This window comes from Cornus florida, unplaced genomic scaffold (genome assembly GCF_030987335.1).
Source record: "Cornus florida cultivar Cherokee Brave unplaced genomic scaffold, ASM3098733v1 CherokeeBrave_3.0.0_Hap2_Chr08, whole genome shotgun sequence".
NCBI classification, from domain to species: domain Eukaryota; kingdom Viridiplantae; phylum Streptophyta; class Magnoliopsida; order Cornales; family Cornaceae; genus Cornus; species Cornus florida.
Genome location: NW_026775578.1, coordinates 80,698,380 through 80,719,891, shown reverse-complemented (window position 1 = coordinate 80,719,891; position 21,512 = coordinate 80,698,380). Strand labels below are relative to the sequence as shown.

At 39.6% G+C, this 21,512-nt stretch overlaps 1 protein-coding gene across 2 annotated transcripts in view; it reads right to left on the bottom strand.

Annotated features, from left to right (window-relative positions):
- The window catches only part of LOC132268189 (uncharacterized), a 40,994-nt gene that overhangs the window by 7,211 nt on the left and 12,271 nt on the right, over positions 1-21,512 (bottom strand). For both annotated transcript variants that reach the window (XM_059768973.1, XM_059768974.1), the window contains exons 7-14: positions 21,372-21,504; positions 21,091-21,270; positions 18,411-18,601; positions 18,242-18,308; positions 1,771-1,904; positions 1,345-1,411; positions 348-410; positions 10-254 (exon numbers count right to left, since the gene is read on the bottom strand). In XM_059768973.1, the coding sequence (XP_059624956.1) occupies positions 10-254; positions 348-410; positions 1,345-1,411; positions 1,771-1,904; positions 18,242-18,308; positions 18,411-18,601; positions 21,091-21,270; positions 21,372-21,504 (1,080 nt within the window). The remainder of the gene's footprint in view (positions 1-9; positions 255-347; positions 411-1,344; positions 1,412-1,770; positions 1,905-18,241; positions 18,309-18,410; positions 18,602-21,090; positions 21,271-21,371; positions 21,505-21,512) is intronic.

Sequence of the window (21,512 nt, the reverse complement as noted above, 5' to 3'; positions counted from 1 at the left end):
GATGAAAACCTGACAATAACCGCAGCAAGCAAGTGACTTCCTTCCACTCTAAGGACTGGATGTCCCGCTTTCAGGGAACTGTACTTATGAAACACGTCTTCTTCAATAGAACTTTGATCCTCCATATCTTTTGAGAGATATGAGGACGCTGTTATTTCAGGATCATCCATGCTGCTTACAGAAGGCAATATGTTTTCAGCTTCTTTATACAGCCAATGTGCAGCAAGTCCATGTTCCGCATACTCGTGCATCCTCTGAAAATTTAGTAGTGACTATTACCATGATCTAAATTAAATGCATGTAAAATTCAGTTTGACCTGAATGCAGTATTGGAAGAAGTAAAGCACCTGCGTTCTAATTTGAACTTCCAAAGGGGTATTATCAGGACCTTGTACTGCAGTGTGCAGAGACTGAGATTAGAAAAGGAAAGTTAGGGTCTGTAGAGGAGTAAGAAAAGAGGGATAGATAAGCATATATAATGTATTTACTATTTATACATGTATGTAAATATGTTGTTATAGTGGTAGTTAGAAGGAATATAAAATATGTACGCAGTTCATAATATGAACATAAAGATAAATAAGCGACTCAATTGAAATAACCTCTAAACCATCCCTATTGTTCGTCACAACCTAGTGCTGGAAGTTAACTGGGAGCCTGTGAATGTAGAAAAATCTTTCACAATTACATGTCATAAGATGAAGGATCCAATAATATGACTGTTCTGACAAACTTATGGTAGGGTCACAGGTCACCTGAAATAAGTAATATATATTTACGAGTACAGGCTATATGTTTGTAGGACATAAGGAGAAAGTACAATTTATAGTTTCTAGCTCTGACAGATCAAAATAATGTTGTTGAACTTTGTTGTGAAGTTCCCAACAATGATCAACATAATGGTTGGTACATGTCCAGCCACCACAAACACCTCAACCACGATGCCACCTCTGCTAGGGTGTGAAAGACCACGTCCCTCTCAGCTACCTCGTGAAGTATCTGATCGAAGGTAATTGGAACTTCAATTTGGTAGTAGTTATAGAACCGAAAAAGAGTCCTTGTTTTTTGATTTGTCACCCATGATAGTAGAGACAAGACAATCCGAGTACAAGTGTCAATCATGAAAAACTAATGAATTCTCAGCATGAAATCAAAAAGAAAGGGACTACTGAATTTTGAGCATGAAATCAAGAAGAAAGGGACCAAAATGGAGCTCTTGCGAAAAATATGTCCCAATACCAACAACCTTGTTTTGCGTGTGTGTTACGAATGTATATTTCCAATGAAATTACCAGTCGGAATTTTCCATTAGTACTAATACTGAAACAAGAAGGGAAATTCAACCTGATAGCCACTTGGTTTTGGATTAACAATGTAGTCATCAAATTCACCATCAATAGGGGTCCAAAGCCTGCACAGAGTAAAAGAAAACATTAGCCAGTTTTTGGTCACATTAAGCAGGTGCGATTTAGAACAGATGCCTTAGTTAGTTTTCGATGAATCATGCGATGTCCTTTCTAAGTAGTTTATGCAGACCTATATCCAGTGACAATATCGTATCTCAGAATTGAGAAGCAAAATAGCACCAGCACACATTTCATATCATTCAGTAAAAGTATAATTCAATTGCATGTATCACATAGATAGAGGGTCTACAATTTTTTATATCCATTCACCTGTGCACACATTTCATATCATCCGTTTTAAGTATAATTCAATTTTATGTATCACATAGATAGAGGGTATATCATTTTTTTTATATCCATTCACCTGTGCACGATGTTGAGAAGATTGTAACAACACTGAACTGCCTGTCCGTGTAAAGTCCCATTTTTGTCTCCAACAACTACCCTCAATGCACGGGCATCACATACTTTATTGATGCCGACCTCTTTTCGTTTCATCTATGACAATTGAAATTAAAATCAGAATTTTCACACAAAAAATTAACATGAGTTTTCTGCTGGGGCTTATCCAACAAAACTTCATGTGGTGAAGGTAAATGATAAATATACAAAACACTACCTAAATCCACAACATACAAATTGAGAGTAACTAATTGTAATATTATCAGACAATAGCTGCACACTGTAACTTAAACATGAAAGATAATAGTAGTAATATTCAATGATTGGCGTTTAAGAAATAAGAGTCAATCAATGCATAGCTAAATGTTGTTGATACAGACCAGCATATGCCGCACGGGCTACTTATTGTCAGGGGCTTATTTGTTATTACTTATATAATGTTGGGGCTTATGTGTAATTTCTAAAACTTGTTATTATAAATAGAATGTGGTGGAAGGATGAAAGTATTCTTTCATTCTTTCTCTCTTTCCCCGTCTCTCTTTTTTTTTTTTTTTTTCATCCGCTTTCTTCTCTTTTTCTTCTTCATCATCACTTACTATTGATTTAATTATATCTTAAAGTCAACATGGTATCAGAGCATGGTTTGTAAAGCTCTAGGTGTGTAGTTGAAACCCTTGGGCAAGTTTGTGTACACCCTAGTGAGTGTGAAGGGTTTTGAAGAGATTCCATGATGGGATTTGTTTGCAAGGAAGTAGTATTAAAAAAAAAAAATTGGACCTGTTTTTTATCTATTGCAATCTCGATCGGTTTTTTTTTTTTTTGTGTTCGCAAGGTTCAACAACAGCGGCTTTTTCTTCATCATTCGTGATTCTGGTATAGTATACTTTGTTGCTTTCTGGGGTTTATGTGGTGACTGTGTGGTCGCTTTTTTATGCATCTCAGAAGATGGTAATCTTTTTAGTTGAAGTTTATGTGTTAGAGAGGTGGTTCTCTACGTATTTTGTTGCTGTTTTTGTTTCTGAGGATTGTATACCCAGAAACTGTTTGATAAAATGTCTGGCTCAGAGGTGACTTCAAAAGAAGATGGGTCTGCTCCTAGTCTGACTCCAGTATTAGGTGGTAGTAGTGATCATTATCCAAGCCTTTGTATTACGACTGTTAGGCTGGATGAGACGAACTATGTGAAGTGGGCTCAATCTGCTCGTATGCATATCACTGGTCGTAGAATGATTGACCATATCGAAGGGATTGTCATGTATTGCTCCAAGAGCGATCCTGAATTTAAAGAGTGGAGTGCAAATAATGCACTAGTTATGACGTGGTTGTTGCAGTCAATGCAACCAAAGATCAGCAAAGGGTTTCTGTTTGTGAAAACAACTAAAGAGCTATGGACGGCTATGGAAGAGACGTAATCCTCGGTTGGTAATTTTGCAAAATTGTATGAACTCCAACAACATATTTCAAGATTCAAGCAGGAAAACCAAACTCTTGCTACATGTTACCACACTCTACGTGATAAATGGGAAGAGTTAGATCACTACCAAGACTACATACCTGTGTGTGCAGCTAATGTTAAAGCATTTTATGCTATGGTAGAAAGGAATTGAATCTATGAGTTCTTGGGTGGTCTACATCCGAGATACAAGCATGCAAGGGTACAAGTGTTAGGCAGGTATCCAGCCCCTACTTCTATTAGAGATGTGTTTTCGTATATCCAGGAGGCTATGTTTGCCCCTGTATACACTAAGCCTGAGCCAGAAGTACAATTGTATGAGAGGTCTACTCTTGCCACACAACAATGGAACAAGCCCAATCCTCTAAAAGGAGGGAAACAGGATGACAAGAGCAACTTGAGGTGTGATCACTGTGGGCGTATGCGCCACACTAAGGAAACATGCTGGAATCTACACGGTCGCCTTACTCTAGCTCCTGCTAATGGGAATGTTAGGCCGAGGCCTAGTCCATTTAGGGGGTTATCTACGGCACATACTACAGAGTGTGAGATTGCTTCTACTGGTCATGCCTCTTTAGGGCCACCGAGTTCTTTGTCCGGGGTTGAACTTGATGCTCTCCGACATCTACTAGCACAACATTCCTCCATTTCCACCTCACTTCGCTTAAACAGGTACCTCTCATTCGGCACATCAAGGTTTCCACATTATCTAGTGGGCCACCCTGGATAATTCATTTAGGAGCCACTTATCACATGATTGGTATAGCATCTAATTTTTCTTCGTATAATTTATGTTCTGGTAAGGATAAGGTTAGAGTGGCTGATGGCACCTTCACCTCCATTGCGGGGAGGGCACTGTTTTTGCCTCTTCTAATCTTACCTTATCCTTTGTTCTTCATGTCCCAAAGTTTACCAATAACCTCCTTTCTGTCAGTCACACTACAAAAGGCCTGAATTGTAACGTAACCTTTTTTCCATCTCACTGTGTGTTTTAGGACTTGGACACGGGGAAGACGATTGGAAGTGGATGTGAGGACAATGGCTTGTATTTGCTGAACGCGAGACCAACTTCTTATTATGTTGCAAATCAATCTGGTGTTAGGAATAGTAATGTCAATAAAAATCTGTTAATGCGATGGCATAATAGACTAGTTCATTTACCTCTTCCTGTTTTAAAGCATGTGCTTCCCCAATTTGCTTCTGTTGAATCTTTTGAGTTAAATTGTGAAACACGCGTTCTTGCCAAACAATGTCATGTTTCTTATACTACTAGTATTAATAAAAATGCAGCTCCTTTGCAGCTTGTTTATTCTGATGTGGGGGGTCCTACTTTGTTACTTGGTTTTCGTTACTTTGTTGTGTTTGTTGATGACTTTAGTCGATATATTTGGCTTTATCTTTTGAAAACCAAAGATGAAGTTCATTCCATTTTTAAAACCTTTCATAGGATGGTATGTACTCAGTTTGGTTGTCCCCTCAAAATCCTTCAATCAGAAAATGGAGGAGAGTTTATGTATGGTGGTCTTGCCTCCTTTTTTGCTGATAACAGTATTGTCCATCAAACCTCTTATGTCGATACACCACAACAGAACGGTGTAGCTGAAAGAAAACACCTTATTATTATGGAGGTGACCTATTCTCTTCTAATTGGGATGGGAGTGCCTAAAAGTTATTGGGTTGATGCAACCTTAACAACTACATACCTTATCAATCGCATGCCTTCTAAGGTTCTTGGCTATCAATCCCCCGAAAGTGTTTACTATCCCTACGAAAGTGTTTGGTTGTGTTTGTTATGTTCAAATTCATCATCACAAGGACAAAATGGACCCTAAGGCAATCCGATGTGTCCTTCTTAGCTACTCTGCCACTCAGAAAGGGTATTGGTGTTATAACCCTACCACTCGTCGTCGCTTTGTCTCCAGGGATGTTACATTTTTTGAGTCTGTTCCTTTTTTTTCCACTGCTCGGGATTCTCTACAGGGGGAAACTACTATACAGGTAGAGAATCTGTTGTCCATTCAGAGGGAATGCCCCCCTTCCTTTGCCTGTTCCCATTCAGGGGGAGCTTCTTACTGAGGTGCCTATGTCTAGTCCTCCTAACACTAATGATTTACAGCAGGGAAAGCAACCAATTGTCTACACTAGGATGGCAAAACAAGTTATTGACTCACCCCAGGACTAAGAAGTCTCCCTCGATCCAGGTAATTCCTTAGTTGACATTGATACTCCTGATTCTTTTCCTAATAGCATTCCTGTTGATCTTAATGTCCCTATTGCCTATCGAAGGGTGTTTGTAGTTATACAAAGCATCCTATATCTCAGTTTGTATCCTATGATGCCTTATCTCCAACATATCGTGCTTTCACTTCGTGTATCTCCTCTGTATCTGTTCCTTCTAGTGTTTCAGATGCTCTCAGTCAAACTCCACGGAAGAAAGCTATGCTTGAATAAATGATGGCCCTTGAGAAGAATGGTACTTGGGATATTGTTCCATTACCTAGGGGTAAGAAACCAGTACGCTGCAAATTGGTCTACACAATAAAGTATCATGCAGGTAGACCAATTGAGAGTTATAAAGCTCGGTTAGTTGCAAGGGCTTCACACAGACCTATGGAATTTGATTATCTGGAAACATTTGCTCCAGTTGCCAAAATGAACTCTATACGTGTTCTTCTTTCTTTGGCAGCTAATTTGAATTGGCCCTTACATCAACTGGATGTAAAGAGTGTTTTCCTTCATGGTGAGTTAGAGGAAGAGGTGTATATGACTATGCCACCAGGGTTTAAGCTTGCTAATGGTCAGAATTTAGTGTACAAGCTAAATAAAGCCTTGTATGGCTTAAAGCAGTTGCCACGAGCTTGGTTTGAGGGGTTCAACACTGCTGTGAAAGTAGGGTACACAGAGTCAGGCAGATCATATTTTCCTCATTAAGAAGCATCAGGGCTGCACCACTGCCCTTATTGTATATGTTGATGATATTGTTATCATTGGAAATGATCCAAAAGAGATTCGTTGAATGAAGTCATTCCTGGGACAGAGTTCGAGGTTAAAAGACCTCGAATCATTGAGATACTTTCTTAGCATCGAGGTGTGTAGATCGAAGTATGTGTTAGATTTGTTGGCTGAAACAGGTAAGCTTGGAGCTAAACCTATTGATATTCCCATTGAGCAGAACCATAGGCTTAATGATGTAGATGGAGACCCATTACATGATGTGGGAAGATTTCAGCGATTGGTTGGAAGACTGATTTATTTCTCTCACGCGCCGGGATATTGCCCATGCTGTTAGTGTGATTAGTTAGTGTTAGCATTTATGATACCACGATTTATGGTATAACTTACCATAATAGCCGAGATATGATAGGCCCAAATCATGGGATGTGATTTACCATATTATCTGTGAGATATGATAGCCACTAATCATGTATTTGACTTTATTTACGCATATGTTTAGGCATAGAATATGCAATGGTTTGATTTTGTTTCCTTTCTTGTAATATGAGCATGTGCTCATTTTATCTATAAATACTAGAGCTGTGAATGGGTAATTCATCTCATTCAAGTCTTTACGCAATTCTCTCTTTTCTCTTCTTTTTATATTTCTACTTGGTATCAGAGCCAACACCTTTCCACACCTTTCAGCAGCCTTGCTACTCGTGCGACAGCTACCTTAGGCTATTTGTGACATCGTGTGACGTTGCCTACACATGTTTTTCTGTGTTGCTGTTTTGTGATCGAAAACAGGTATTTTCAAGTTTAACAATTTCTTTTTCCCTCTTCTAGGGTTGGGTAAATTGGGATAGTTGGTTTCCAACACCTAGAAGGGCTTGGGTAAAAAAAATTAGTTTACAAAGAGGTTCCGAATATTAAGGAGGAGGCTGTCTGGCTATATGTAAGCGGGCAGCGCTCCTTAAAAAAAGTATTTATTTGGATTTTTTGAGAATGGTCTGAGGAGACATTGTTTATGGTCTGAGGAGACCCTTTGATTTATTAACAGAATTTGTGGTGTTTTTGGAGTTCTTTTTATTGTCGTGTGACAGATTATGGCAGATTCAGGGTCCTCGACTGTTAATTCTCTTGGCTCACGTTCTGTGGGTGGTGGTGCCATTTTTCCTACCAACTCATCAGAAAATCCAGGACTTCAAATTACCACAGTGAAGTTGGATGGTTCCAACTATTTGATTTGGGCACAGTCTGCCAAGATGTTCATTGGTGGCAAAGGCAAGATTGGCTATATTACTGGTTCTGAAAAAGAGCCAGCTGAGTCAGAGAAGGCATATCCACAGTGGTTTGCAGATAACGCTATGGTTATGTCTTGGCTAGTCAATTCGATGCAACCAAACATAGCTGTTGGCTATATGTTTATGAAGACTGCTAAGCAGATTTGGGATTCAGTTCAACACACTTATTCTCAGAGGCAGAATAATGCACGAATTTTCCAGCTGGGGCGAGATATCACCAGGATTTCTCAGGGTGACTTGACAGTTTTAGGTTACATCGCCAAGCCTCGTGCTATTTGGGAGGAGATGTCATATTATGATTCCTTCCACTCTTGGAGGGATCCTGATGATGCAGTTTTATATGCAGGAATTGTGGAGAAGAATCGAGTGTTTCAGTTTCTTGCCGGGTTGAACGACGAGTTTGAGTATGCTCGTGTTCATTTATTGGGCTTATCTTTATTCCCTACTCTTGAGGATGCATATTCCTATGTGTTATCAGATGAGAGCCGCCGGACTCATCCATTAGGTGTTGCTTCTGTTAATCGTTCTGCTATGGCAGTTCGGATTCCCAACCTTTTAGGAACTTCACCATCCCAATCAGTTTAGAGCACTACCACCGGTCCTCCTCTGGGACGACAACGTGGACGGTGTGACCATTGCGGAAAAATTGGTCACATCAAATCTCGTTGTTATGCTCTACATGGACGTCCACCGCAACAGAAACAACAGCCTCGATCCTTTGCACATTCTGTTACACAACCAGTCTTGTTGTCAACTCCTGACAACCCTGCCTCTACATCTTTTGCCACAGTTACCTTGACTTAAGCTGATTTGGACAAGTTCAAGCAATTCTTCAACCAAATGGAGGCATCATCTCAGCCAACCTCCACTTATGCCCACTCAGGTACTATTACATCTGCACATAGCGTATCTACATCTTCAACACCATGGATCATTGATTCTGGTGCTTCAAACAATATGACTGGTATGTCCTCACTCTTCCAATCTTATAGTATCTGCTCTGGCCAACGCAAGGTCCGCCTTGCAGATGGCTCTCCATCTTCCATTGCTGGGAAGGGTCACATATCAGTTACTCCTTCATTAACTTTGTCAAATACACTTCATGTTCCAAAGTTGACTACAAATCTTATTTCTGTTAGTAGCGTTACCAAACAATTAAATTGCAGTGTAACGTTCTTTCCCTCTCATTGTAGTTTTCAGGATTTGGTGTCGAAACGGACGATTGGCAGTGGGCGTGAAGTGGACGGTTTATACCTGTTGGATGCTCCTTTGTCACCGCAAGCACATTCAGCTTCATTTTCTAATATTGTTTCATCTAATAAAGCCCAGCTTATGCGTTGGCACATGCGTTTAGGACATATTTCTTTTGGTTATTTGAAACATTTATTTCCTTCCTTATTTTGTAATGTGGCAGTGTCAGATTTATCCTGTGAAACATGCCATATGGCTAAACATGTTCGTTCCAATTATCCTACTAGTAGTAATAAATCTGCTTTAACACCTTTTGATCTTGTTCATTCAGATGTGTGGGGTCCTTGCCCAGTTACTTCTAGTCTTGGATTTCGATATTTGGTGTTGTTCATTGATGATCATAGTCGTGTTACTTGGGTTTATCTTATGAAAACAAAAAATGAGGTATACACCATTTTTAAAAATTTTATGACAATGGTTCAGACTCAATTTGATCGTACCATTAAAAAATTCTGATCTGACCAGGGTACAGAGTACACTTATGGGGAGGTACAACGGTTATGTACAGAATTTGGGATTGCGCATCAGCTGGCTAATGTTAAAACTCCTCAACAGAATGGTCGTTCTGAGAGAAAGAATCGCCACATCCTTGACTTAGCCAGAGCAATCTGCATTGGCATGAATGTTCCCCAGTCATTTTGGGGAGATGCAGTTCTTACCGCTGTTTACATCATTAATAGGACTCCTTCTAGGATTCTTAACTTTGCAGCCCCACTCTCAATCTTACATCCCAATTCATCTCTATTTTTGATTCCTCCTCGAGTCTTCGGGTGTGTGTGCTTTGTTTAACAGTTGGGGCAAACTCATACAAAGCTTGACCCTAAGGCTTTGAAGTGTGTGTTTTTGGGCTATTCTCACTCTCAAAAAGGTTATAAAAGGGGCCTTAGACAAGGAGATCCCATCTCTCCTTTTCTATTTGTTATTGTCATGGATGCATTTTCCTCCATTGTCTCCAATTATGTGAGTAGAGTTTCTTCCTTCAAGTACCATTGGAGGTGCAAAGAACAAAAAATCACTCACTCATCCTATGCTGATGACCTACTCCTATTTTGTCATGGTGATATCTGCTCAATTCTAGTCCTCAAATCAGCTATTGATCTTTTCAGCTCAATGTCTGGCCTTGAGATCAACTTATCTAAAAGTGCAATGTACTTCTCAGGCATCAATGATCACACTTAGACTGAAATCTCCTCTCTTCTTAGCATACAAGCAGCTACTCTCCCAGTAAGATACTTAGGAGTGCCTCTCATATCCACTAACCTGAAGACTGAGCATTGCAGCTTACTGGTTAGTAAGATCACTCATAGAGTCACAAGTTGGACATTAAGATCCCTCTCCTATGCAGGTAGATTGCAGTTAATCAAATCAGTTCTTGTCTCCACTCAAAACTACTAGTGCAATATCTTCATCCTTCCTAAGGGGGTTATAGATGATTTGAACAAAATTTTTAGAAGGTTTCTATGGTCTGGTCCAGAGTTGAAAGCTATAGGTTCAAAGGTGGCTTGGGGCAAGGTTTGTACCCCTAAACTTGCGGGGGGTTTAAGGATCCCAAATTTGGAAGTTGCTAACAAGGGTGGAATTCTAAGGTTCATATAGGACCTCCAAACTGACAATACAAATAGGTTATGGGTTAAATGGTGCCATTCACACCTCCTTAAATCCAGGAACCTATGGACTCTTAATTTCCCCCAACCATGCTCTTGGAGTTGGAGGAAGATGCTCCAGTGTCGGCGGTTTATATCCATGGATGTTTCTTTCTTTGAGCATACACCATACTATAGTGGTTCAGTTGGTTCTCAAAGTGAATGGTTCCCATTGAATATAATGGATGATCACCTTCTTCCGTCTTCAACTCCTCTACCATTACCTGTTTCTTCTTCTATAATTCCTCCTCGTGATACCCCTCCAGCAGGGGGAATTGTTCCTTTTTCACAGGTTTATAATCGGAGACAACAGGTACAAGCTTCTACTCCCACGATCGACTGCCCTGTTCCTTCGGCACCAGCTCCGCCTTCTTAAGCTATTGTTTCGTTTGATGATCGCCCCATTGCCCTTCGAAAGGATAAACGTTCTTGTACTTACCCTATTTCTAATTTTGTTTCTGATTATGCTCTCTCACCCTCCTATCGGAGTTTTCTTGTTTCTGTTGCCTCGGTTCCTGTTCCTTCCAGTGTTGCAGATGCGCTAGCACAACCTCAATGGCGTGATGCTATGACAGAACTACAAGCACTTGAGAAAAATCAGACTTGGGACATGGTTCCGCTTCCTATTGGACGAAAGGCTGTGGGTTGTCATTGGGTGTTTACAGTCAAGCATAATCCAGATGGGTCAGTTGCTCGTTACAAGGCCCGATTGGTTGCCAAGGGTTATGCTCAGACTTGTGGCATAGATTATCAAGAGACTTTTGCCCCTATTGCCAAGATGAATACCATCCGTGTATTATTTTCCGTTGCTGCAATTCGATCTTGGCCTTTATTTCAGTTAAATGTCAAGAATGCCTTTCTTAATGGTGATTTGCAGGAGGAGGTGTACATGCTTCCTCCTCCGGGCTTTCGTTCTCCTGCTCATTCTGGTATGGTATGTCGTCTTCGTCGTTCTCTATATGGCCTCAAGCAGTCTCCTCGAGCTTGGTTTGATCGCTTTGGCACTGCTATGCTCAAGTTTGGTTTCCATCAAAGTGCAGCTGATCATACCTTGTTTCTACGTCATTCAGGCGGTAAGACAGTTGCTCTCATTGTGTATGTCGATGATATTATTCTTATTGGCGATGATACTACCGAAATTAATGAGATTAAGAGCTATCTTGGCCGTCAGTTTGAGATTAAGGATCTTGGTCGCCCACGATACTTCTTGGGCATTGAGGTGGCTTGCTCCAAGACTGGCATTTTCATCTCTAAACGCAAGTATGTTCTTGACTTGCTTTTTGCTTCTGGTCAGCTTGGCACTCGTCCTGCTGATACTCCGATTGAGTAGAATCATCGGTTGGCTGATTCTGAGGGGGAGTTGTTGTCAGATATTGGTCAGTATCAACAACTTGTGGGGAAGCTCATCTATTTATCCATGACTCGACCTGACATCGCTTATGCCGTGAGTGTCGTGAGTCAATTCATGCACTCTCCTCGTGCCCCACACCTTCATGCATCTATTCGGATTCTTCGCTACTTAAAAGGGTGTCCAGGCCGTGGTATTTTGTTTGCTAATCATGGTCACTTACGTGTTGAGGCTTGGACAGATGCTGATTATGCAGGATCAATTTCAGATAGGAGGTCTACTTCAGGTTATTGTACCACTATTGGTGGTAACTTGGTTACTTGGCGCAGTAAGAAGCAGGATGTTGTCTCTCGATCTAGTGCAGAGGCAGAGTATAGGGCTATGGCTCCTGGGGTAGGTGAGTTGCTTTGGCTGAAAACCTTGATGACAAACTTATGCCTTCCAGTGTCGCTTACATTCTCACTCTACTGCGACAACAAGTCTGCCATTAGCACAGCAGCAAATCCCGTTCAGCATGACAGGACTAAGCATATAGAGGTGGACCGTCACTTCATTCGAGAGAAGATCATCTCTGGTCAAATTTGCCCTCCATTTGTCACAAACTCTAAGCAGCTTGCAGACATTCTTACAAAGGGCGTCAACAAGATTGTGTTTGAGAATGTATTGTCCAAGTTGGGCGTTTCAGATATCCACGCACCAACTTGAGGGGGAGTGTTAGCATTTATGATACCACGATTTATGGTATAACTTACCATAATAGCCGAGACATGATAGGCCCAAATCATGGGATGTGATTTACCATATTATCTGTGAGATATGATAGCCACTAATCATGTATTTGACTTTATTTACGCATATGTCTAGGCATAGAATATGCAATGATTTGATTTTGTTTCCTTTCTTGTAATATGAGCATGTGCTCATTTTATCTATAAATACTAGAGCTGTGAATGGATAATTCATCTCATTCAAGTCTTTACGCAATTCTCTCTTTTCTCTTCTTTTTATATTTCTACTGTTAGTTTATGCATGCTTCACGTACACCTCACCTTGAGGCAACTCATCATGTTCTTCGCTACCTCAAGGGCTCACCTGGTAAGGGGATATTGTTTGGCAGTCATGGCCACTTGCGTGTTGAAGCCTATACTGATGTTGATTAGGCAAGGTCTGTGATAGATCGACGATTTACTTCAGGATATTGCATATTTGTTGGAGGTAATCTTGTTTCATGGCGAAGCAAGAAACAGTCTGTAGTAGCTAGATCTAGTGTAGAAGCTGAGTTCAGATCCATGGCACATGGAGTTTGTGAGTTGCTATAGCTACGTTCGATGTCGGGTGAGTTAGGTTATCCTGTTCACGAGTCAACAAGGCTGCTATTAGCACTGCCCACAATCCAGTTCAACATGAGAGGACAAAGCATATTGAAGTCGATCGACACTTCATCAAGGAAAAGCTTCGTTTTGGGCTGATTTGTACTCCATACGTCAATACACATGATTAGATGTTTTGACTAAGGGTGTGAACAAGACTTGCTTGCAAAAAATGTTAGTCAAGCTGGGCATGGTAGATATCTTTGCACCAGCTTGAGGGAGAGTGTTGTTAGGGGCTTATTTGTTATTACTTATATAATGTTGGGGCTAATGTGTAATTTCTGAAACTTGTTATTATAAATAGAATGTGGTGGAAGGATGAAAGTATTCTTTCATTCTTTCTCTTTCCCCATCTCTCTCTCCTTTTCTCTCATGCTTTCTTCTCTTTTTCTTCTTCTTCATCACTTACTCTTGATTTGATTATATCTTAAAGTCAACACTACTCTCCTTTTTAGAATCTAATTTTATTTATTTATTTATTTATTGATAAGTAAGATTTCTTAAAAGACGCTCAAAAAGGGACCGTGCCCAAAGAAAACAAAAGCCATTCAGGATGCCCCTATAGCTTTAAGCTATCAACAAAATCCAAAAGACAATCCATAGAACTACAATCCCGCCGATTGACCCAAAAGAATAAATAAGTAAGAATAATGTATTTAAAAGCCCAAATGGAGACTCCAATCCCGCCCAATAACACTGTTATCTCCTTGACGGATCTCTCTGAGTTTCAGCGTTAGTTCATAGACTTGAGGCTGATTTCCCAGGTCTGAATACATCTGGTTGACATTGTCCTAGAGTTCTTTTGCTGTGTGGTAACACATATAATTAGAACTGATGTCCTCCTCCATAGAATTCACCAACCAGGTCATCACCATCGAATTCATCCCAGGTCGAGTAGGATGGATCTTCAGGTTTTGGTTCCTTCTTTTCTCCTGTCAGGTAGCCGATTTTGCCTCTGCCTCGAATGTACGTCCACACGGACTGGGACCAGCGAAGGAAGTTTTCATCGTTCAGCCGAATTGTGGTAATCTGGACCGAGTGTGTCTGAGAGTTTTGGACTTGGGACTCAAAGGTCTTGGTCTTGGACTCAGGTACGTCATCAGACATGGTGATTAGGGTTGTTTGGAAGAGAGAAAAAAAAAGAGACGGCTAGGTTTTTTTTTTTTTCTGAAGAATCGGTAAGATACTCTGATACCAAATAAGCGATTTCAAGATTGAAAAGAATCTGTATATTGCCGTACAAAGAATGGTTTACAATGCTTTAGTTACATAGGAAATACGAGGAGCTAAAAAAAGGAAATTACAGGCTGTAACAGGAAACTACAAGCTGTAACTACAGGCTGTACACTAACAGAATTTCCTAATCTTAGTCATTGACTATTTATATTTACACGCCTATCATATCCCCTAAAATCTGGTCTTATTAAAACCGAATATCTCTTTTTCAACAACATGATCCCGTCTACTTTTTGCCTATTCTTTGTGTGGATTCACGGGGTCATAAGAGGTGTGTCTTAGACACCTCCTACTAAGCTTATGCTCACCCCATTATTTTAACATTTTTCAGGTTTGGGGAAAGAAGGGACGGGCGGCAACCCATCGCAAATTAAGACTGGACTAGAACTCTTATTTTGTTGTCTTTTGTATAGAAACATGATCATGTACCTTTTATAAATAAATAAAAAAATTAAGTGTAACTTGTATAGTGTTGTAATGGTAGAATTTGTGTAAATAAATATATTTCATGGATTTTAACTTAATGTAATTAAAGTGATTCCTTATTTGGAGGAGATGGAGGAACGGGAAATTTTGTATGTCCGTGTTGATTTTGGGAATGTTGTATATTATTGCATTGTGCGTTGGGACAGGATAGATTAGTTTTGAGGCCAAGTGAGACTATTGCATATTATATGTATTTAAGCAGGTCGTAGTAGGACTTTTTCTGTAGAGGTCATGCCGAAATTTTTATTTTTATTTATTATTTATTTTTTATTTATTATTTATTTTTGGTTGTTACATATTCCTCGGTTGGTAATTTTGCAAAACTGTATAAGCTTCAACAAGAGATTTCAAGATTCAAGCAAGAAGCCCAAACTCTTGCTACATATAACCACCACACTCTACATGGTAAACGGGTAAATTTAGATCACTGCCAAGACTACATACCTGTATGATGTTAAAACATTTTGGGCTATGGTAGAAAGGAATCGAATCTAGAGTTTTGGGGTGCTCTACATTTGAAATACGAGCATGCCAGGCTACAAGAGTTGGGTAGGTATCCAGCCCCTACTTTTGTTAAAGAGGTGTTTTCGTATATCCAGGTTGAGGAGAGTCGAATGAAGGCTATGTTTGTTGCAACTGTATACACTAAGCCTGAGCGAGAAGTACCATTGCTTGAAAGGTCTGATTTTGCCACACAACAATGGAACAAACCCAACCCTCCAAAAGGAGGGAAGCAAGATGATAAGAGCAAGTAGAGGTGTAACCACTGTGGGTGTACGCGCCACACTAGGGAAACATGCTGGAATCTACTTAGACGCCTTACTCCAGCTTCTACTCTTATTCATGCAAATGCTAGGCCAAGGCTTGGTCCATTTAGGTCATCTACAACACATGTTGTTGCATATGAAACTACTTTTACTGTTCATGCCTTCTTAGGGCCGCGAAGCTCTTTGTCCGGGCTTGAAGTTAATGCTCTTTGACATTTGCTAGCTCAAAATGCCTCCACTTCCAACCTCTAACTTTGCTCAGATAGGTACCTCTAATTCGATACATCATGTTTCCACATTATCTAGTGGGCCACCCTGAATCATTGATTTAGGAGTCAATGATCACATAACTAGTATGACATCTGATTTCTCTCAAACAGTTTATGTTCTAGTTGGGATAAGGTTAGAGTGGCTGATGGTACCTTCTCCTCCATTGCGGGGAAGGACACTGTTTTTGCCTCTCCTAATCATACCTTATCCTCTGTTCTTCATGTCCCAAAGTTTACCAATAAAATCCTTTGTTAGTCACATTACAAGAGGCTTGAATTGTTTTAGAAGTTGGGCATGGGGAAGACGGTTAGAAGCGGACATGAGGACAACGGCTTTGTATTTGCTGGATGTAATGCCAACTTCTTATTATATTGAAAATCAATCTAGTGTTAGGAATAGTCATGTCAATAAAGATCTGTTGATGCAAGGGCATTATAGACTTAGTCATTTACCTATTCCTGTTTTCAAGCATGTGCTTCCCCAATTTGCTTATGTTGAATCTTGTGTTAAATTGTGAAACATGTGTTCTTGCCAAACAATGTCGTGTTTCTTATCCTACTAGTATTAATGAAAGTATAGCTCCTTTGCAGCTTGTTCATTTTGATGTGTGGGGTCGTGAATCTACTACTTCATTACTTGGTACTTAGTTTTCGCTACATTGTGGTGCATGACATAGTGTTGTTAGAAACCTCTAGGGAAGGATTAGGACCAAAATTAGAAACTTGGAGAAATGCATTTGCAACAAAAAGGTTTAAAAAATTAGTAAGACTAAAACTGAACATATGGAAAGTAAATTAAATTTAGATTTGAAAAATAACAATATAACAATGGCAATCCAAGACCATAAGGTTTCTCAAAATCATCATTTTTGATAATCAGGATCACAATACAAGAAAATGGAGAAATAGATGAGGATATTACTAATAGGATTGGAATAGGATGGTCCAAAAGGAGACAAGCTAGTGGTATCTTGTGTGAGAAAAAAATACCAAAAAAGTTGTAAAAAAAAAAAATTAAAAATTTATATGGCGGTCATCAGGCCAACTATTTTATTTGGGGTAAAGTGTTGGGCGATGTAACTGAAATGAGGATGTAGAGGTGGATGATAGGAGTAACTAGAAAGATAGATTTACAAACCAAAGTGTGAGGGAGAGATTAGGAATAGCGCCTATTAGTGATAATGTAAGAAAAAATAGACTTAGGTGGTATGGACATATAGAACGTAGACCCATGGATGCACCAGTAAGAAAGGGAATACAAGTTCGCATAAAAGGTAAGAGAGAACGAGGCTGACCAACACAAACAAGCAATAGAGTAATTAAAAAGGACTTCAAATAATTAAATATTAAAGGAGATATGGCATAAAATAGAACAGAATGAAACAAGAGAGAATTCATGTGGCCAACCCCATTCTTTTGGGAAAAGGCTAGGATGATGATGACTGGTGGATGGAGTTCCAAATCTATTCGGAAGCATTGTAGAGTCTCGAACACTAAGAAAATTTTGCACAAGATCCATTGGTACAATGGCAGACCTACTGCCAGTGTGACTTCATTTCTTGTGCGGCAAAATAGAGTCCCCACTCTTGCTAATATATGGAAAAGGGGCATCAGCTTGGCCCCCATCAGCCATAACTGTATGAGAGCTGGGGATACTATAGACCACATTTTTTTTTTTTTTGTTATGTGGACATCGTTTTGTGACTTGTTTGAGTGGAACTGAGGGCAGATCTGTAGCTTTGAAGAGTTGATGCAGTGATTTGTGACTCATTTCAGCCTTAACTCTACCAAAACAGAGTTTTCAGACAGCTTTTTACTGCTGCAGTGTGGAAAATATGGAAAAAGGAATCAAAATTTGTATGAGGGGCTATCTCAGTGTCCTATTCAGTCTGCCAGGATGGTTGTGTTGGAAGTGTTGGATTCCTTGGGGCTGCAGATTTCTGATCTTAACCAACTTCATGGCTAGAAGTGGTCATATTTCTGTATATAGGCTGAACTGCTACATTTTACCATGGAGAAGTTAGTATCATCCTTTGCGATTGATGGTTTAATCTCATGCTTTATTCTTTAATTATTTACTCTTTCATTATTTACTCTTTCTGGTTATCGGAAGTGGTTCTTCTCTGGCTTTCATATAATGTGACGGTATGCCTCACTTCAAGCCTTGCACATTGTTCTTTTGATTGTTCTAATAAAATCACACTTAAAATATAATTATTTATTCAATTAACATAATTACTCCTACAGAACATTTTCAGCATAAAATTAATTAAATATGTGCTTTATGATGTCTTTCTACTTAAATTACAATGATAAAAGTCCATGCCTAATTTTTTATTGGCTACGCAAGTATTAAATTCCACTTATACCTTGCTGTAAATACCGTACAAGCTCTTTAGACGGCTGGATAAGGTTACTTCCATTCCAGGAACATAACTGCAAACATAGAACAGAGAACAAAGTCATTGGGAACCACATGAGGCCCAAAATGATAACAGTTGATTTCACACACAAAATGAACAGATAAATTAAACGTACGAATTTGAAATTAGTAACTCCTGCTCGAGTGCTTCCTCACAAACTACAAGAGATGCTAAAGCAATTCCAGCATCCCTTACAACTTTCGGTTTTCGTTGAGACTCTGAATATGACCCAATAGTATGAAGAAAATTAATTCGCTTTCTTCGATCGAGCAAGAGATCAAACGGAAGAACAGCCTGCAATAGGTCCTGCAAATAGAAAATAATTTAAAGCAATGAGTTTTCCCATTCAATCAAGATCGAAAAACTTATGGTGTGCAGATATTAATTTACATACCAAAAAAAAATCGATTATTATTTGTTACGATATGTTGAATTCGGAACAAGTTTGTCAGTAAAAGGAGGTTCGGCAGTCAGTTTTTGGCCTTCTGAATTTTGTTTTTTTTGTTTTTATCTGATATTGCTTCTGGTATATTCTGGATATTTGAGCTCTCAAGTTTTGTACTTGGTTTGTCATTTAGACCCAATTTCTTAGTTTGAATATTTTATCCAAGTATCTAATCTCTGTTTCTGCTTCAGACTCCCAAGAACATAATTGCATTCTGTCCTCTTTTACATTTATTGATTTTAGTTTTTTACTTTATTGGTTTAAATCCTACCCATGGCTGAAAATAAATTTCAGCCCCTCAAGGATGATGATACGCCTAAGTGGATCACCTCGCAAAAATATTAAATGGCATTAATTATCTGTCTTGGGCTCATGTTCAGATTTCTCAACGTGGAAAAAGGAAGTTGAAATACTTGACTGAAAATCCCCCAACAAGAAGGAACTTGAAGACTCGGTATGTTATGATTGTTGTTTTGGAGCTATGGCATGGTATGGAACCTGATATTGCTAGTACAATTGAATTTTGTGACTCTTCCGAGAACATTTGGGACTCTCTTGTGGAGTCGTATTCGAACCAGAGCAATGTTTCTCGGGTTTATGAGTCGCATGAGAAGATTTTTGCTACTAAGAAGTCTGGGAAACCATTTTCCGAATACTACAGTACTGTAAAGAATTTGTGAGATCAATTATGCAACGACAGCCATTTACTACTTATTTAGAGCAACAAAAACGTCACTGGGAGGAGTTTATGATTGCTTCATTGCTATCTGGTTTAGACACAGATCTCTCTTGTGGAGCCGTACTCGCACCAGAGCAATGTTTTCGGGTTTATGAGTTGTATGAGAAGATTTTTGCTACTAAGAAGTCCGGGAAACCATTTTCTGAATACTACAGTACCCTAAAGAATTTGTGAGATCAATTATGCAATGACAGCCATTTACTACTTATTTAGAGCAACAAAAGCATCACTGGGAGGAGTTTATGAGTGCTTCATTGCTATCTGGTTTAGACACAGATCTTCGTGGCTTTAAAGATCAGATTCTCGCTAGCGAGAAGTTACCTACAACTGCTAATGCTTACTCTTGAGTCTTGACTATTGAGATCATCTTTGGGGTCAAGTTCCACTGTACCTTCTACAGTGTCTTTTGCATTAGTATCTAGCAGTGGAGTTCGTGGTAGCCATGGTGATTGTGGTTTTCGTGGTGGTGGCCACTCTAGTAGATTTGATGACAGGAAGTGTGATCATTGTGGTGGTACAAACCACACCAAACCTCACGAAATATGGCAAATCAGAGCATGCGCATCAGATTACCGATGGTAATGCATAGCCACTGAAGCCTCACTCTACATCTGGAATGTAGCTTCTGATTCTGGTTCTCGTGATGCACTCACTACTCAGCTTAGTGAGTTTATTCAAACATTACAAACACCTCTCCCATCCACTACCACTGCTACCTTGGCCAATTCAGGTAATATTGCATGTGTGGCTCAATCTCCTCCGTCCTGGGTCGTTGACTCCAGAGCTAGCTCGCACATGTCTGGTACATCATCTCTCTTTCCTGCTTTAACACCTATTAAACACCATATTGTTCTAGGCCAGTCCTTGGGAAAGGTGTTCTTCACCCTACCAATTCATTGTCCTTATCATCCAGTCTCTATGTCCCCAATTTTCCTTCTAGTTTGCTTTCTGCAAGTCAATTGACTAAAGCATTACATTGTTTCATAACCTTTTCTCCCATTTCATGTGTTTTTGAGGACATCAGGACGAAGAAGATGATTGATTCGGGGCATGAGAAGGACGGGCTATATTATCTGGATCTTGATGACTCTCTCTCTCTCTCTCACACACACACACATCAAAAGGTAGCTTTACAAAGAACAAATTTGAGACGACAAATACATATGGTTGGCCCCAAGCAGTTAGGAATGAGGTTTGTTGAAATAAAAGGGCTCATTTCATCTAAAGCAGGGTTCCTCGAGAAATTTAGCCATAATCTACAAATATTTTCCCCCCTCTTAACACCATGAATCAAAATCCTTTTTCTTTTCCCTTTTTGGTCATTAGAGGGGTGCCCTTCCACAGCCATATTTTAACCAAGGGAAAATCTTGTAAGGCTGGCCTTGAGTGGGAAATCGATCTAAAGACCTCCACCTTAGAAGTGTAGTTCTTAACCAACTCTTCCACTCCCTTGAGGTTGACACTAATGAAACCAAAAATATATGGACATTAATGTTGGCATCACAGAAGCTTCATTTTTAAGAACATGGTAAATTTAAAAGCAAATTTTCACCTAATTTCTTAAAAATATATCAAACAAAGAGGAATAAGAATTTCCAACCAATATCATACTTTCATGCATGTGTTGTCATCATCCATTGCCGTGGACCCTTGATAGAGACAATTTGAGTTCTTTTCATCCAATGATGCAAGCAAGCTGGCTTTTGCAGATATTCTTCTCAGATTGCCTGCCCTGTTGCTAGTGCTCCACATGGAAGCCAATTCAGCTCGCATCCAGCGAAACATTTGAGGCTGCATATAGCGTATATATGTAGTTATAGTCTACCATGCATCTTGATTCCAACATAATTTCATTTTCCCATCAAATGAGAAAGCTAAAATTATGAGCAAACCTGAAGAACAGCAAAGCACAGATCTTCTAGTTCAGCTTTTAAAGCCCACAGACCCAATCGAGAAGCAAGTGAACACCAAATAACTAACGTCTCTTGTGCAACAGCTTGAGCCTTGGATGAGGGCAGAGCATAACTGTAAAG